This window comes from Perognathus longimembris, chromosome 3 (assembly GCF_023159225.1).
Source record: "Perognathus longimembris pacificus isolate PPM17 chromosome 3, ASM2315922v1, whole genome shotgun sequence".
Taxonomy (NCBI): Eukaryota; Metazoa; Chordata; class Mammalia; order Rodentia; family Heteromyidae; genus Perognathus; species Perognathus longimembris.
In genome coordinates this window covers 78,839,446-78,855,926 of record NC_063163.1, presented here as the reverse complement: position 1 = coordinate 78,855,926, position 16,481 = coordinate 78,839,446, and the positions used below count along the sequence as shown (strand labels likewise).

Here is a 16,481-nt window from a genome sequence, read left to right as displayed (position 1 = left end):
AGTGCAGGCACCAGGCTGACGTCCTTGAGTAGAAGTCGTGTAGGAGGATAAGGAGGCTGACGATAGCTCCCCAGGAGGCCCACTCAGAACACCAGTCTCTAATTCCAGCCACAAGGCCCCATTACTAAACAACCAGCAAAAGGCTGGGCTGGAGGTGTGGTTTCAACAGCACAGTACTGAATCGGTACAAGGCTGTGATTAAAAAACACCTGGGGGCTGGGGATATGGCCTACTGGCAAGAATGCTTGCCTCGCATATGTGAAGCCCTGGGTTCAATTCCCCAGCACCACATATACAGAAAATGGCCAGAAGTGGCGCAAGTGGCTCAAGTGGCAGAGTGCTAGCCTTGAGCAAAAAGAAGCCAGGGACAGTGCTCAGGCCCTGAGTCCAAGCCCCAGAACTGGCCAAGAATAAAATAAAATAAAATAAAAAAACATCTGGCAGCAGCAACAAATTAATTAATATTTTTATTGAGCCTTAGAAGCAAACATACCTTTCTTTAAGGATGTATTGAGCCCCTGCTACACCCTCAGGCCTGGGCTTGGAGACTCCCTCCGGGCAGGTCCTGCCTCGGCCTCCCCCAGCGCAGACTCCAGACTCCACCAGCTCCACAGCTGTCAGCCTCTGGCCTGGGGCACAGGTTGGGGGATTGAAGAGCCCCTTCCTCCCTCCCCTCCCCCAAGTAGAGGCAGCTCCTCTACCCTGCATCAGGGGCTCCAGGCCTGAGGGTCCCACTGGCCTGGGGCTGGTGTGGGGACCAAGGCAGGAGCTGTTTAGGGGTACACACTGGTGTCCCCCACAGCCCAACACAACCCCGCCTCCTCTGTCCTCCCGCCCATCCCAGGTGAAGAGCGTGAACCTGTCAGAGGGGGAGCTGCTGTCCATTCGTGGGGTGGATGGCTCCGCCCTCACCGTCCTGGCCAACCACACGCTCCTGGTGGAGGGCCAGGTGGTCCGCAGCCCCACCAACAGCATCTCCGTGTACTTCCGCACCTTCCAGGACGAAGGCCTGGGCACCTTCCAGCTGCACTACCAGGGTAGGGCCAGGCCTCCTCGGGCCCCAGTCTCCACCATTATCATCCTGTGCTGCCGGGAGCCCCGCCACAGACCCCACCCACGCCCGCTTCTCCACAGCATCCCATGCCCTCAGCTGCACAAGGGCAGCCCTGCAGAGCCTCTGTGGCCCAAACCCAGCTGCCATCTAGGGGGTTATAGTCTAGAAATGTCCCCCTCTGTCCGTGAAAGCCTGGCTCCTTGCACCTCAGATAAATCACTGATAACTACTGAAGTACACCAGGACACACGTTCTGACGAGCAGCCACCTCTGTGCTCTCAGTGACAAAGCCTCAGGTTATGTCACCACACTCAGTTGCTGACGGTCGTAATGGGAGGAGATGGTGGAGGCTGGGGGGAGGATCATGGGACAAGGGGAGCCCCTGTGTCCACTCAAGGTCACGGCCCTGAGCTGCATCCTGGCCCCACAGACCCTTCCTCTGCAGTTTAGCAACCTTCCACTTTCTTTTCCCTTCCTCCTTTCCCACTCCCCCCTTTCTATGGTGGTACTGAAGTTCAAACTCAGGACTTCACACTTGCTAGGCACGAGCCTGGATAACGAGTCTCATCTCCATCCCTCTGTCCCCTAGTTATTTTTCAGACAGGGTCTCCTGAAGTTTGTTCCTGGGCCAACATTTTGAACTATGACTCTCCTACCTTTACCACCTGTGTGGCTGAGATCACAGATATCTACCACCATGCCTGGTTTGTCAGTTGAGATGAGTTCTCTCCCACTAGCTTTTTGCTCAGTCTGGCCTTCAATCATGACCCTCTTGCTCTCCGTCTGGAATGACAGGCATGAGCCTCAGCCGGGCCAAGACAGGTTTCTTTTTTTTTGTTAGTTTCCATATCTTTGAGTATTTTCCAAAGAGCTGGCCCAAGACCCTGCGTTTGTCATCCTTAAATAAATTTGCTGGGCTAGATTCACCTCCCCTGGGTCCAGGGATGTTAAGATTATTCTCTCTTAAGTGTGTTCCCCTTTTCACCCTCTCCCCTGGGTGCCTGACCTGCGGGCGCCCAGGGTGGAGTGACGGGACACGGGTAAGCCTCAGTGCACGTGGCCGAACGAGACTCCCCAGGCCCTTCAAGAAAGACACTCACAGACGCATGGGAGTCTCGGAGAAGACCTCAAGGGCGTTCTGTTTATTCAAATGAGGAGTCAAGAAATATACCCCAAAGGTGGGCACAGGAGAGGGGCCCCTGATTGGCCACAAGAGCTGTCCCTCAAGTGATGTCAGGGGACTTTCTTTGTGGGCGGAGGCCCAGCCCCCCAACCCCCAAGGACTGGGTTCTGGGGTCCCCAGCCATCAGACCATCAGACATGTGCTCGACCCCCAGGGGTGGGGGCTTCTCTTCCTGTTAAAGGCGGAAGGGGAGGGGACAGGCTAGAGCCAGCTGTGGCCTCTTAAAGGCACAGCTGTCCCCCAAAAATTCACTGGCAGTGTAGCTAGAATACCTCCAAAGAGAGAGAGAGAAAGCCATTCTGTGTCTATGAGGGGGTGAGGCTCTAAGGAGGTCTGGGAACTCTTTCCACCGAGCACTTCTGTCCCCAGGTTGAGGAAGGAAGGACGCCCTGAGAGAAATCTGTTCTGGCAGCATCCATCCCAGACCACCAATAGCAGTCACAAAAAATACCGTCCCCACCTGTTCTACTCAGCACAGAGTGGCTGCCCTTCCTCCCGCATGCAGGGTGACTGTCTGCCTTTGCCTTTGCTGCAGCCTTCATGCTGAGCTGCAGCTTCCCCCGTCGGCCCGAGGCGGGGGACGTGACGGTGATGGACCTGCACGCCGGCGGCCTGGCCCACTTCCACTGCCACCTGGGCTACGAGCTGCAGGGCGCCAAGACGCTGACCTGCATGAACGCCTCCAAACCCCACTGGAGCAGCCCCGAGCCAGTCTGCTCAGGTACGTTCCTTCCCCTGCCAGGTCCACGTGCAGCCTGACCCCTGGCCACTTAGCTGGGCCACCATGTGCCTTTCATACCTCGCGTCCCAGGGCGGTGAAGGTTTCTTCTCATGGCTTTGACTTAGATGTTGCTGATAACTCAAACACATCCAGCACCTTGCTGTGTGCTCGCTGGCCATCTGTGGATCTTTTCCAAAGAAATGTCCTGTCCCAGTTCTTCCTTTGCCCATGGTGAATTGTTCTATTTGGGTTTTGTTGTTGTTGTTGGATCTTAAGAGCTCTCTATGTATGCTGGATAGTTGGCCTTCATCAGATGCAAGATGTGCAGATGGTTTCTCCTCTTCCACTGTTCCTTTTCACTCCTGGTGGTGAAGTGTGATGGGAAGGAGGCATCAACTCGGATGACCGCTGACTTACCACATGCTTCTTTGGTGGCCTGGACTTTGGTTGTGCAGCCACCATTGCTGGTAGCATAACCAGTGTGCTACCCTGAGAACCCTGGCGGGGGGGCGGGGGCCATGACCCCATGTGAGGCACTCATGGAAGTGATGTCACCTACCCTCAGTCACCAGAGACAAGGTGGTGTCACATACGCTCTAGGGAGTTGCAGGTGGCATGTGACACTGCAGGATCCTGAGGGCGTGTGGCTCAGGGTCACACAGGGCCTCCCTGGGGTCCAGCCTGGGGAGGGGTAGGAAGGGGCTAGAAGAAGCTGCAGGGAGGGAGAGGAGGCTGTGTGAGAGGAGGGACTGAAGCTGCCTGCTCACCCGTTCGAGGGTGGGGAGAGGCCAGGGAGCCTGAGGAAGCCACAGCGGCCGAGTCTGGAGCTGGGGGTTGGGGCTCAGATTAGTAGAGCCCCCAATCTTGTAAACGCAGAGCCCCAAGTTCAGATCCCAGTGCCACCAAGTAAAAAACATGATCTGGCTGAAGCGCAGCAAGGTGGCAGGACAGGCATGCTGGGCAGGCAGGCCGTGTCTGCAAGGAACAGAGCAAGGAAGCAGCCCCCTACCCCCACCCCCGCCTCTGGGGGGTGGGGCAGCAGCTTGTCCAAGTGGACAGAGCTGAGCTGTGGGATGTCAGGACAGCAGCCACCATGTCGAGTGATCCTGGAGAGGAGGGACCAACACGCTGCAGGTGAAGCTAGGGAGAGGAGACAGGAAGTAACACAGAGGCTGTGACTGGAGCCCATCTCTCCCGAACTGCATCTCCCCCTTTCTCTCTCAAGGTGCACCCCAGAACACAAGATAACTAGAAATGCACAGGTACTGTGGCCCACACCTATAGTCCTAGCTACTCTGGAGGCTGAGATCTGAGGATCATGGTTTGAGGTCAACTGGAGCAGAAAAGTCTGTGTGACTCTGTCTCCAAAAGAATCAGCAAAATGCCAGGTTGGAGGTGTGGCTGAGATGGTAGAGCACTAGTAGAGTAAGGCTGAAGGTCCTGCGTTCCAACCCTGGTTGGGAGGGAGGGAGGGAGAGAGGGAAAGGGAAAGGGAAAAAAGAAATGTGTATTGAGGAGCCCTGGGCAAAACCCGCTAGGTCAGCATCTGCGTCTGAACTCAGCCTTGGGTGGCCGAGTGCATACGGCCATGTGGGGGCGTGGCTGTGCCTCCGTCTTCCCACACTATACCCACTGCTGGGCAGCAAAACCCCCTGTGGAATCACAGGGTCCTGTCGGGGACTGGGGGGAGCTCCACAGTAAAGCCCTCACCTAGCATGGCCCGGTCCTGAGCCGGCCAGGGAGGTATGGATAGCTGGTGTTAACTGAGGGCCTACTGTGTGCCCGCTGTAAGCAGCGTGTGGAGGTGACACAGGAGAGCTGTGCATTCCTGCCACGTGCCCACCCCCCGTGGAGTCAAGTGGGCTCCAGAAAACAAATGAGAGCGGATGGCAGCCAAGGAGATTTAATTGTTCCAGGATGAGCCCCGGGGCCCTGCAGAATTTGTCTTTCTGTCTCTTTTAAGCAAGGGAAGAAATCCAAGCCACGAGGCAGTTGGGCAGTTGGTCCACGTTCTTCCCGCTTCATTTTTTTCTCTACGTGTGAATCAGAAAGGGATTAACTCCATTACACTAAGTGATATGGATTGGCATCTGGACTGGCACATTGGAGGCCATTAGCTGGTGTAACAAGGCCGCGAAGGGAAATGATGAGCACTGCACAGAGAGCACTGCTCGGCACTGGGACCACCGCATCCTCCAGCTCAGCCCCTCGGCCATGGGCAAGGGCACTGGCTGTGCTGAGTGCCAGCTGCTGGGCAGTAGCTCCATGCTTCCCCTCCATGCACCCCATCCCCATCCCCAAGGAGGGAGGAGCCAGCCACCATTTCCAGGGGTAAACTCAAGGCGGCTTTCATGGCCCATCCTGGAATCACAGCATGAAGAGGCCCATCCGGGTTGGAGCCACAGGCTGGCTGACCAGAGAGGACAGTCTCCCCAGCAGGGGACGAGTGGCCTGGGTGTCCCAGAGTCCTTGTCATCGTCCCAGAGGACCAACTATACTTCCCAGCACAGACAGAGCACACAGGAGAGCTGCCATGGATGGCTCTTGCCTGGGCATACACAATCCATCATAAAGTCACTCAGTGAGCCCCAGACATGGAGCAGGTGCCAGAGGGTCCAAGAAGGGAAGACAATAAACTCAATAAACATTTATGAAAGATCGGGCCATTGCACACACCGTCTGAGTCAGTGGAATATGGTGATGGTGGTCGTGGTGATGATGATGGTGGTGGCGGTGATGATGATAGTCCCAGCTCATGAGAAGTTCACATTGTCTTGAGGGAGAGACTCGGAATGAAGCAATAAGCCTATTTGTTCTCCTGGTGATTGATGGCAAGAGCCGTGATGAAATATTGAGCTGGGAGGAAGAGATGGACGCCCTGTTAGCCCTCTCCAGTCTGCCTTCAAATTGGTTCTTGCTGCTTGACTTCCATTTCTCTGGAAATGAAGGAGAAATAGTGAGACCTGTGCCCGGAGAGAAAACTTAAGTTCCCTCCATCCTCCTAAGAGATAGATGCACTACCGGGCACCATGTGACGTGTCTGAAGTCCCAGTCACTAGGGAGGCAAAGGTGGGAAGATCTTGATCCAAATGGGCCCAGGCAAAAGCAAGCTGGAGTCATGGTTCAGCAGCAGAGAACCTGTCTTGCAGGTACAAGTCCCTGAGTTCAAACCCCCAGAAGTTGCTTCCGTGTAGACTTTGCCCTGCTCATGATCTACATCTGCCCTCCACATCCTACCTCCCAGACTCTCCAAGAGATGCCTGCTGCCCACCGGCTCTGTGCAGGCTGGGAAAATCCAGACCCGCTTCGGCCAGCCACACCTTTGGAACAAACCAGACTCCCCTGTGACAAGCAGCACGGGAGACGAAAGGGCCTCTTGACAAGGCACCGATCACTATTTTAATGTTTCTTTATTAGATTTTCTTTTGTGATACAAGTCAGACAAGGTTGTATGGAAATAAAGATGAAGAAAGTTGAGAAGCTGTGATGTGTGGATGATGGGAGCAAGTCACTTACAGTGCTGGTCTCGGCGGTCTTTGCACATGGCAGCGTGGCAGGCTGTGGTGGGTGGTTTCCCACTGTGCTCCTCCGGCCTGGCGATGGGGGGGGGGGGGGGGAGGGCATTCCTCACAGGCCAGGTGTTCACTGAGAACCGGGTCTTAGGCGATTTCGCGGCAAACTGGTGAGCAGCTGCTCTTCCAGTTGTGAGAAACAAGGAAGCCGCAAGATCCTCCTCCACAGATCTTTCCATGGCCTTCCTCCGAGCCCTGGACTCTGGGCTGGCGCTGGAACCTCATGTTTGCAAACATTTCACCAGCTTGCCTCTGTGAACGGTGTCACCGTCACATTCTAACCGCAGCAATGGCGGAGCCAGGCCATGGCCACCACATCTCCATTCTGTTGCTATGGTTTCACGGTCACCGATTTGCTGTGTATAGAAGCACAAACTCAGTTGCCTTTCTTTATATTTCTTCTTTCATGAGCTTCATTCATGTACTCTTTTTTTTTTCCTTACTATTTGCTTTTGACCACTGGACCCACTCAGCCCTTTTATATGTATATATTGGATAAGGACTTGGGCTTTTCCCTGGCTAGACTCTGGACCCTGCTCCTCTGACCTCTGCTTCCTGAGTAGCTGGGATTACAAGCATGCATGACCACACCCAACCCTTGATGGCCATTTGGTGATCAAAAGCCAAGGCAAGCTAGGCTAGTAGCATCATGGAACCCCTCAGTCATGGCTTGGCCTACCCCCATGCACAGAGTTGCTGACCCCAGCTGTGCAGCAGGGTGTCCTGTGAGCCCCCCCCCCTCCACGACCCTGCCTCCCTTCCATTCCAGGTGCTGGGTTTCCCCTGGCTGAGGGGTGAGGGTGGAGTTGGGGAAAGCTCTCTCTCTCCCTCTCCTTCTCCTTCCCTCCCTCTCACTGCCCACCCCCTCCCCCCCACGCAGCCCCCTGTGGAGGAGCCGTGCACAACGCCACCGTGGGCCGCGTCCTCTCGCCCAGCTCCCCAGGGCGCGGTGGGACCCAGCTGTGTGTGTGGACCGTCGAGGCACCTGAGGGCCAGAAGCTGCACCTGCACTTTGAGAGGCTGGCACTGCTTGGGAGGGACAGGTGAGGCCCTGCGGCCATGCAGAAGTGGCCAGGAGCCATGGGGAATGCACAAGGCTGGGGCTCCTGGAATCCCAAAAATGGAAGAGCTGGGCATGGAGACGCGGCAGACAGAGAGGAGGAGGGAACGGGCCATGCAGATCACGTGGGAGGCCACAGGAGCCAGGGTCCCGTCCACCCTGGGCCCCACTGCGTTCTTTCTCTCAGAACTCACTCCCTGCGCTCGGATGCCGAGGGCATCACCATCCAGCACTGACTCTGAGCCCAACCATGAGTTAGACTCCAGGAAGAACAGGCAGAAGGGAGAGGGTGTCAGGAACCCCATCCGGGCTGCTGTTGACACCTCACAGCGGGGCTCAGGGCTGGCTGCCAGGCTGTGTGTCCATCACCCAAGCCCTGTGCTTCCACCGCAAGGCTGAAGTTTACCTGGGCTGCTCCCGGGGGCTCAACCCCCACTTAGATGGCAAGGCCTGCCAGAGGCTCCCAGCTCCTCAGCCACCTCACAGGAACCCAGGGCAGGGGCCAGACCGGGCAGCGCACACCTATAATCCCAGCTACTCAGAAGGCTGAGATTTGAGGAGTGCCATTCATAGCCAGCCTGTTCAGAAAAACTTTGTGAACCACCAAAAAGCCAAAAAGTTGGGGGTCAGGTGGAGTCGTTTCTCCGTGTGAGCTGGGGCCGAGTGGAGACAGAGTGCAGGGGACTGAAGTGTGCGACCTCTCCCCTAGGATGGTGGTGTACAGCGGGCTGAACAACGCGTCGGTGCTCCTGTACGACTCCCTGCGCACCGAAAGCGTGCCTTTCGAGGGCCTGCTGAGCGAGCACAGCGCCATCCGCATCGAGTTCTCATCCCCGCAGGGCCCGGTCGCCTCCACCTTCAACATCCGCTTCGAGGGTGAGCACGGGAACCCCAGGCCTGGGCAGCTGGGAGTGGCCGTGGCTGCGAAGGATGAGTGAGGCCTCTACAGCCTCAGGGCCAGGCTGTGGGAGTCGCGGGGAGTGGGGTTGTCCGTCATGGGGCCCGGTGCCCCATTTACACCAGTGTAGGCGTGAAACCCCAGCGCTCCTCCCCCTCCAGGTCTTAGATGAGGGGACTGAGGTGTAGGAAACCGGGGGGCTTGCCCAAGACCACCGTGATGATCCCCGGCAGCTCAGATGCACCAAGTGGGCTCCTGTACCTCAGGGGCCTCCCCAGAATAAATGTTCGGGGTGTTTGGATCCTGGGGGCCTTTCAGTGTGGGTGCCCCCACCAAGGGGCCATGGCTACAGACTGACTCCCATGGTACCCGCAGCAGAAGCTGGGAGGGCTGGCTACACCCGGGAGGTAGGAAGGAATGGAAACACAGCAGCTTCTAAGTTGGGCACGGCAGTGCACGCCTGTAATCCCCGTGGGCGGGGGCGGGGGTGGGGGAGGGGGGTGGGAGTGGGGTGAGGCAGGAGGATCACAAGTTTGAAACCAGCCTGAGCTCCCTAGGGAGACCCTATCTCAAAAATAAACAAGAATAAAAATCCCAACACACATGCGCTCTGTGGGACTGTAGGCGGGTTTTACCGATGAAGACACACGGGGCCCCACGCCCCCATGCAGGGAGGCGGGACCTGGGCTGGGCGGGGGTCGCTCGCCTCGGCCCCCCTCCCAAGGCTGAGCAGCCTCTGTCCCGCCTGCGTCCGCGCCCAGCCTTTGAGAAGGGCCACTGCTACGAGCCGTACATCCAGAACGGAAACTTCACCACCTCCGACCCCACCTACAACGTGGGCGCCGTGGTGGAGTTCACCTGCGACCCCGGCCACTCGCTGGAGCAGGGCCCGGCCACCATCGAGTGCATCAACGCGCGGGACCCCTACTGGAACGACACGGAGCCCCTGTGCAGAGGTGAGCGCCCACCCCCGCCGGCCGCCGCGGGGGTGTGGGGGGGGGGGGGCGGCGGGAGGCCGGGCGCGGGGTCGAGAGGCCCGGGGCGGGGAGGAGCGGGGGGTGCGCCGAGGCCCTGGGTGCAGAGGCCCCAGGCTCAGGGTGCGGAGTCCCCAGGCGCGGGGTCAGGAGGTCCTGGAGGCGGGGTGCGTGCGGCCAGCCCTTACTGAAGTGACGGCTCAGGGAAGTGGTCCCGGCAGCACGGGGTCCACACACGGGCTCAGCCCCCCGTAGACCCCTCTGTTGTGCGGCGCGTGCCCACAGCAGCACGGGGCGGCCGCGTCCTACGCGCCGTCTTCATGGGGCGCGGCCGTGCCCGCCCTGTGGACACATCCCATTTCACCCCACCCCCACCCCCACCCCACCCCCGCTGCCCTCCGAGGGGCGCGAGCAGGGCCGCCTCCTCTGCCCTCGGGAGGGGACTCAGGCCCGCAGGGCCCCGGGCTCCTCGCCCCCATGGGCTCTGGGCCAGCACGGCCGGCCCTGGCCGCCGCGCCGATGGGAGTCGGGTGCAGTGGCCGTCTCGCGCCGGTGACCATCGATCCTCGAATTGAAGGCGCTGAGTTCACGGATCGGAATTTATTGGCGTGCTGGCCTGAGCCACGTTGAGAACTTTCCAAAGCGCTAAACAGCTGCGCGGATGGGAAGGGCGCCCTCTGCTCCCCTCCCCCCCCCCCCCCACGCCGACCTGAGGCCCGGGCCCAGGTTGTGCGGGGACTCGCCGGGCCCGCGCCAAATCGGGGCTCAGAGGCTCCACCAAAACCCAGCCACTGCCACACCAAGAGAAGGCCGTGGCTCGTCCACCTGACCCGACTGTGGGTCTTCCGTGCCCCGGGCAGGGCTGTAGGGGTTCCCAGGGACCCCAAGCTCTGCCCTTGGTGCTGAAAGAACCCAACTCCCACCAGTCCCTAGCTAAACAGAGGGGATTCCGGCTGAGAGTTGCAGTTCATCCCTACAGTCCCAGAGACAGGAGGATCATAGTTGGGGCCAGCCAGAAAAATAATGTTGGCAAGACCTCATCTCAGCTAGTCAGCCAAGTACAGCAATGCATGCCTGTGATCTCAGCCACTTGGGGGACCAAGGTTGGGAGGCCTGAAGTATGAGGACGGCCCAGGCAAGTGACAAGACCCCATTTCCACAGGTATTTGGGGTGTGGTGGCCCCTCTGCCCTCCTCACATGCTCTGTCTGCCTGTCTGTCTTTCTGTCTGTCCCGCAGCCATGTGTGGTGGGGAGCTCACAGCAGTGGCTGGGGTCGTGCTTTCCCCGAACTGGCCGGAGCCCTACGTGGAGGGCGAGGACTGTGTGTGGAGGATCCACGTGGGGGAGGAGAAGCGCATCTTCCTCGACGTTCAGTTGTGAGTGTGCAGCCCGGCCCGCCGGGCACACCCAGCCTGCTCCCTCAGTCCCCATTAGCTAACCACCCACTATGTGCCAGCCCCTGTTAACTCAGCACTTACCATGTGCCAGAGGCGAGGACCCCACAATGAGACCGGCAGCCACAGCCGCAGAGGCAGGCCCTACCTGCAGGAAACCCATCCCACAGGAAGCAGGTTCAGAGCCCGATGTGCAGAGCGAGGGAAGGTTCTGGTAGCCTCAGGTTCGAGGCTTGATACACAGAGAGGAAGTCAGAAGGGGCTGCCCTGAGGGCCTGATAAGAAAGCCCGGGGTAAAAGTCCCAGTGTTGCCCCCTAAAGAAGTGGAATGCGCAAAGGCCCCATGGCGGGGCACAGAGGAGACAGCACTGTAGCACACACTTCCTGCCCGTCTCCCCTGCTCAGTGGCTCTTCCTCTCCATCATCAGACTGGCCTGAATTCTTTTTATTTTAATTTTCTTTTCATATTATTATTATTATAATAAAAGTGATGTACAGAGCAGTTGCTGTGCCATAAGTCAGGTAGAGAGTACATTTCGTTTTGGACAGTGTCACCCCTTCCCTTGCTCTCTCTGTTTTTCCCTCCCATCCCTGACACAACCTGTATAGTGCATGTTCCACATAGTGTCCAGGGAGTATGGCCTGAATTCTTTTCTGCCTTCAGAGTCCAGCACAGGGCCTGCCATGTAGTAGGGGCTCAGGAAACAATTGCTGAGTGAAAATTCGTGGGATGAGTGGACATCATCACACGCCGTGTCCACTTCCTGCCTCCCCTGGAGGTGACCCTTAGATACTTCATACAGACACACAGGAGGGGGGAGAGAGAACACACAGCTGACCCAGATGGGAATCATGCCTAAGGAAGAAAGAAAGCTGGATGTGTTCTGGGACTTCACCGGTGGAGACAACGCAGACACAAGTGGAAGGAAGTGTGTTTCTGCCACAGGAACAGTGTGTGTTCAGGCCCGGATGCAGGAAGAATGGCCTTTCTACTCTGTATGTGATACTGAATATTTGCTGAGCATTTTCTAGCCCGGGAAAAAAAAAGTTAGCAAACCCCCCATCTCAACCAATAAATAACCTGAGCATGGTGGTGCACACCTGTAATTCCAGCTGCACAGGAGGACATACATAGAAGAATTAAGAGTCTGAGACCATTGGTGGGCACAAACGAGAAGCCTTGTCTGAGAGGCTATAATCCAGCCACTCGGGAGGCTGAGGTCTAGAGGACCAAAGTTCAAAAGTCTGCGAGACTTCATCTCCAATTGATCACTGAGAAGTTGGAGGCAGAGGTGTGGTTCAAGTGATAACGCCCAAGGCCAGCAGTTCAGCCCACCACCACTTCCAGCCACTGCAGATACCTCACACTTTAGAAAATGGCAGCACAGAGGGGTTGAGTGACTTCCTCAGGGCCCCAGTACCCGGTACCTTAGCTGATTGGGCTGGGCCCTACCTTGTGGCAGGAAAGAAAAGCAATGGAGCGTCTTTCTTACCATTTCTTTTCCCAGCATGGGACATTAACTCCAGATCCCAAATTGCAAACCTGGCCTGCCTCCTCCCTCACCCAGGCCCCATGCCTGGGCCTGCACTGCCCTCTGCTGGCCACAGGAAGAATTGCTCCATGGGGGAGACTACCTTAAATCTGTGTCACTTGATCCAGACCCAGGGAGAGCAGTAATGATGGCTGTTCTCATCCCCCTCAGAAGAGGTAAACACGTCCACTGATTGGAAACCCAAAGCCACACAAGTCTCCTATAAAACCTAAGCCTTTGGGCCCACAGAGCCCCTCCCCAGACCCTCCTGCCTTTCTCCCATGTCGCCTCCCCAGATCTGCACCTTCCAACCTCGTGAGAAATCACTCATCTACCAGAGCGAAGTGGCCCAGACCGGCCATACCTGTCAGCCCGATGATGTCACCACGTATTCTGTTGCATGGAATTGATGGCTACACTGAACAAAACAGAATTCTGGTCAAGCAAAGAACATGAGACACGTACCAAGCCAGAAAGGCATGGAGGGGTTGGAAATCACAGGTTTAACCTGTGCTCTAACACAAGCCCCAGGTCCTCAGAACACTTGGGGGTGGCAGCCTGGGGAGACTGTGCAGTCCCACCCCACAGGTGCCGTCTGTGATTCTGTTCTTACTTCTGGGGCCTGGTACCCCGCACACTTCATGACCTCCACAGGAGTACGTTAAATAGCAGCTAGAAGCTCAGTCTGTGGCAATGAGCAGAGAGTTGTTGTAGTCCTATCTGGTTCCTTGTGACGCTGAGTCTCTCCTGTGAAATGGAGACAACTAAAGATCCTACTTGACAGGGTCTTTAAATGCTTAATCTGCAGTCAGCAGTGCCGTTGTTAGCCTGGGTCTCCCATGCTAAGGCCCTGGGGCAGGGAGGGTGGAGTGAGGAGGCAGGACGTGACCATGGTGGGCAGGGGAGCTGGAGTAGCCCTGGGCAAGGCCCAGATGGGAAGGGGAGAATGCTGGAGAGCTTGTCAGTGGTGAGCTGGCTTGGGGAGACTCGTCAGGCATTCAGGGGTGTCCAAGGGCCTCAGACTCGGATCCAGGAGTCTGAGCCTGCATCATCCTTCAATGCCAATGAACAGCAACTGCAAGCTCGAGCACGTTCCAAGAATATGCTCTCCCAGCCCTGGCCCCACAGGATGCAGAAGTCTGGCTTCTGAGGGGCTGGACACATGCTAGGTGAGGGAGAGAGAAAGATACATACATACATACAGGCACACATAGATGATAGGTAAGCAGACACATGATGAGTCACCTTGCCTAAATAGCCAAGTTACCATTCATGATGAAATTAGAACATACTGCTGCATTCAGGTATTTGATCATATTTACTCAGCACCTCAGCATCACAGGTGAACACAAGGCCTATGTGACACACCAGCAGGCTGGGTCACGTCCTGTCACAGTGCCAGACGTCAAAGGCAGTGTTTCCACCTGTGCCACGCAGTGTGGACATGGCCAGGAGGGGCAGGCACACACCATTCTTGAGTGTGTGTTCCAAAGCCAATCCTTCTATAAACCTGCATGCCAGGTTTATAGGAGGGAGCTGCAGATCCCGGTCACATTTGCAGGTCTGTGTCACACACACACACACACACACACATCAGCAAACCACACTCTGGGAAAACAACACACGGCTTGTTCAACTCCCTGCCTGGCTCTGGTGACCTCTCCCCTCTCCTCCCTTTGTCAACACCCTCCCCCACCCCAGCCTGAACTTGAGCCACAGCGACATCCTCACAGTGTATGACGGCGACGCGTCCAGCCCGCACATCCTCGGGCAGTACCTGGGCAGCAGCGGCCCGCAGAGGCTCTACTCGTCCACTCCTGACCTCACCATCCAGTTCCACGCCGACCCCGCCGGCCTCGTCTTCGGGAAGGGCCAGGGATTCATCATGAACTATGTGGGTAGGTGTCAGCTGTACCCCAGCTCCCTCTAGAAGCCACTGGAAGGTTTGGGAAGGGCCGAGTGGGGCCTCTGGTGCCGTTGGCTTAGTTCACACTGGTGAGGGTTCTAGTCCTGCCACTGGTGGCTGTGGGGCTGAGTCACTGAACTGCTCTGGGTCCTGTTGGGCCGTCTGTAAAAATGGGAATACTGAACCCCACTCCACAAGATGGGTGTCAGGATTGAGTAGACTGTCTCCTAATGTGTGTATGCAACAGTGCTGGGGTCTTGGGCCTTGAACTTGGGGCCTGGGCACGACCCCTGAGCAAAAGGAGGCTCAGGCTAGTGCTCTACTACTTGAGCCACGGTGCCACTTCCAGCTTCTTTGCTTTGGTTTGGTTTTTTGGTTGTTCATTAGAGATAAGAGTCTCCCAGACCTAGCTGCCATGGCTGGCTTCAAACCATGATCCTCAGGACTCCACCTCCTGAGTAGCTGGGATGCCTGGCAATGCCTCCTAACCTTTAAAAGTTGCCTTAGGTCCTTGTGGTCCGCTGGGATTGGACTTGCTCGGGGCCACATCTCACAGAGGTGGGAGCCCGGCACGGAGGCTCTGCTCCCCCTAGGATGAGCCACGATTCCCGTGTCCGAGCCTCTGGCCCCTGCGAGTCCGCTCCCGGCGCCGTCTCCCCGCCCCAACGTCTGCAGCTGCGTCCTAAATCCAGCGCTCGGCGGATCGGATTTTTTGGTTTTTAGGTTTTTGTGTAGTGGTTTTTTTGTTTTTTTTCAAAGCCCTAAAAATGGAGGCCTCTGTTATCCCCACCCCACCCCCCTTCCCCGCGCGCGTCTGGCGGCGTCCCCCGCGCCTCTGCTCCGCGCAGGCCCGGTAGGCCGCGCTGCTCCAAATAAAATCCCCGCGCGGCTCCGGGGAAGCCCGGGCCGCTCGCAGCGGCCTCCCCGCAGGCAGAGCGAGCAGTGCCGGCACTGCGGGCGCCCGGGCTTCCCGGAGCGCGGAGCTTGCGCGGCGAACCAGCTTTTTTCTCCTGCAAACCCCAGCCGTGCGCGGCGGGGCGGCGCAGTATGCGCAGAACCTTCCAGTCACTGTCTTTATTGTATAATCAACAAGCACTTACCTCCACGTGGCTCCACTCCCCGAACAAGGGATGGGTGCGCGAGGATTTCAGGGAGGGCCCGGCGCCTGCACCGCGCCCCCACCCCCTCCGTCTCAGCGGCCTCCACCGCGAGCCCGGGATGAGGGCGGCCCTGGGGCGGGCTCGGGGTGGCGGAGGCTCCGGGGCGCGCTCGGGGTGGCGGCGATCCCGAGGCGGGCTCGGGGTTGGCGGCGGCTCCGGGTTGGTCGGGGTGACAGAGGCCCCAGGGCGGTTGGGGTGGCGGCGATCCCGGGGGTCGGGGTGGCTACGATCCCGGGGCGTGCTCCGGTGGTGGCGGTCCCGGGGCGGTCGGGGTGACAGGGGCCTCGGGTGGCGGCGATCCCGGGGCGTGCTCGGGTGGCAGCGGTCCATCGGGGTGACGGAGGCCCCGGGGCAGGCTCGGGGTGAGGATCGTGGTGTTCAGGAGAGGAGGCGGGCGGGACACTGAGGACGCGCGGCCTTCTCTGCAGAAGGCCGAGCAGAGGTGCCGAGGCGCCTCCTGGGGCTCACCCCGGGGACGGGGACGGCTCTGCCCCGGCGCCCGCGGCGTCCCCCAGGCCGCAGTCTCAGGCACTGTCCCCCGCAGAGGTATCCCGGAACGACTCGTGCTCCGACCTGCCGGAGATCCAGAACGGCTGGAAGACCACGTCCCACTCGGAGCTGGTGCGCGGCGCCCGCGTCACCTACCAGTGCGACCCGGGCTACGACATCGTGGGCAGCGACACCCTCGCCTGTCAGTGGGACCTGAGCTGGAGCGGCGACCCCCCATTCTGCGAGAAGAGTGAGCGCCGCCAGGGCGCCCGTCCTGGCTGGGGACGCCCGTCCCGGGTGGGGACCCGTCACGGTGGGACCCTCTCCTCTCTCCTGGCCCACTCACCCCAAACCTCATTTTGTAGCTTTCAGGGGATCTCAGGCCTTCGGGACCCGCAAAGATCACAGAAAGGAAGGGGAAAGGGCATGGTGTGGCTGTGGAAAGGGAGGGCGGCAGCCCGCCTGGAAACCACTGTCCTTGTCTGCCCTAAGGGACCTGAAAGCCCTGCCTTCGAATGCCAAGGGAGACAAGGCCCT

At 58.4% G+C, this 16,481-nt stretch overlaps 1 protein-coding gene across 1 annotated transcript in view; it reads left to right on the top strand.

Moving 5' to 3' along the window:
* The window catches only part of Sez6l (seizure related 6 homolog like), a 101,788-nt gene that overhangs the window by 73,071 nt on the left and 12,236 nt on the right, over positions 1 to 16,481 (top strand). The window contains exons 8-15 of the mRNA XM_048340700.1: positions 845 to 1,037; positions 2,773 to 2,958; positions 7,411 to 7,573; positions 8,300 to 8,466; positions 9,250 to 9,444; positions 10,701 to 10,839; positions 14,091 to 14,287; positions 16,000 to 16,194. Of these exons, the coding sequence (XP_048196657.1) occupies positions 845 to 1,037; positions 2,773 to 2,958; positions 7,411 to 7,573; positions 8,300 to 8,466; positions 9,250 to 9,444; positions 10,701 to 10,839; positions 14,091 to 14,287; positions 16,000 to 16,194 (1,435 nt within the window). The remainder of the gene's footprint in view (positions 1 to 844; positions 1,038 to 2,772; positions 2,959 to 7,410; positions 7,574 to 8,299; positions 8,467 to 9,249; positions 9,445 to 10,700; positions 10,840 to 14,090; positions 14,288 to 15,999; positions 16,195 to 16,481) is intronic.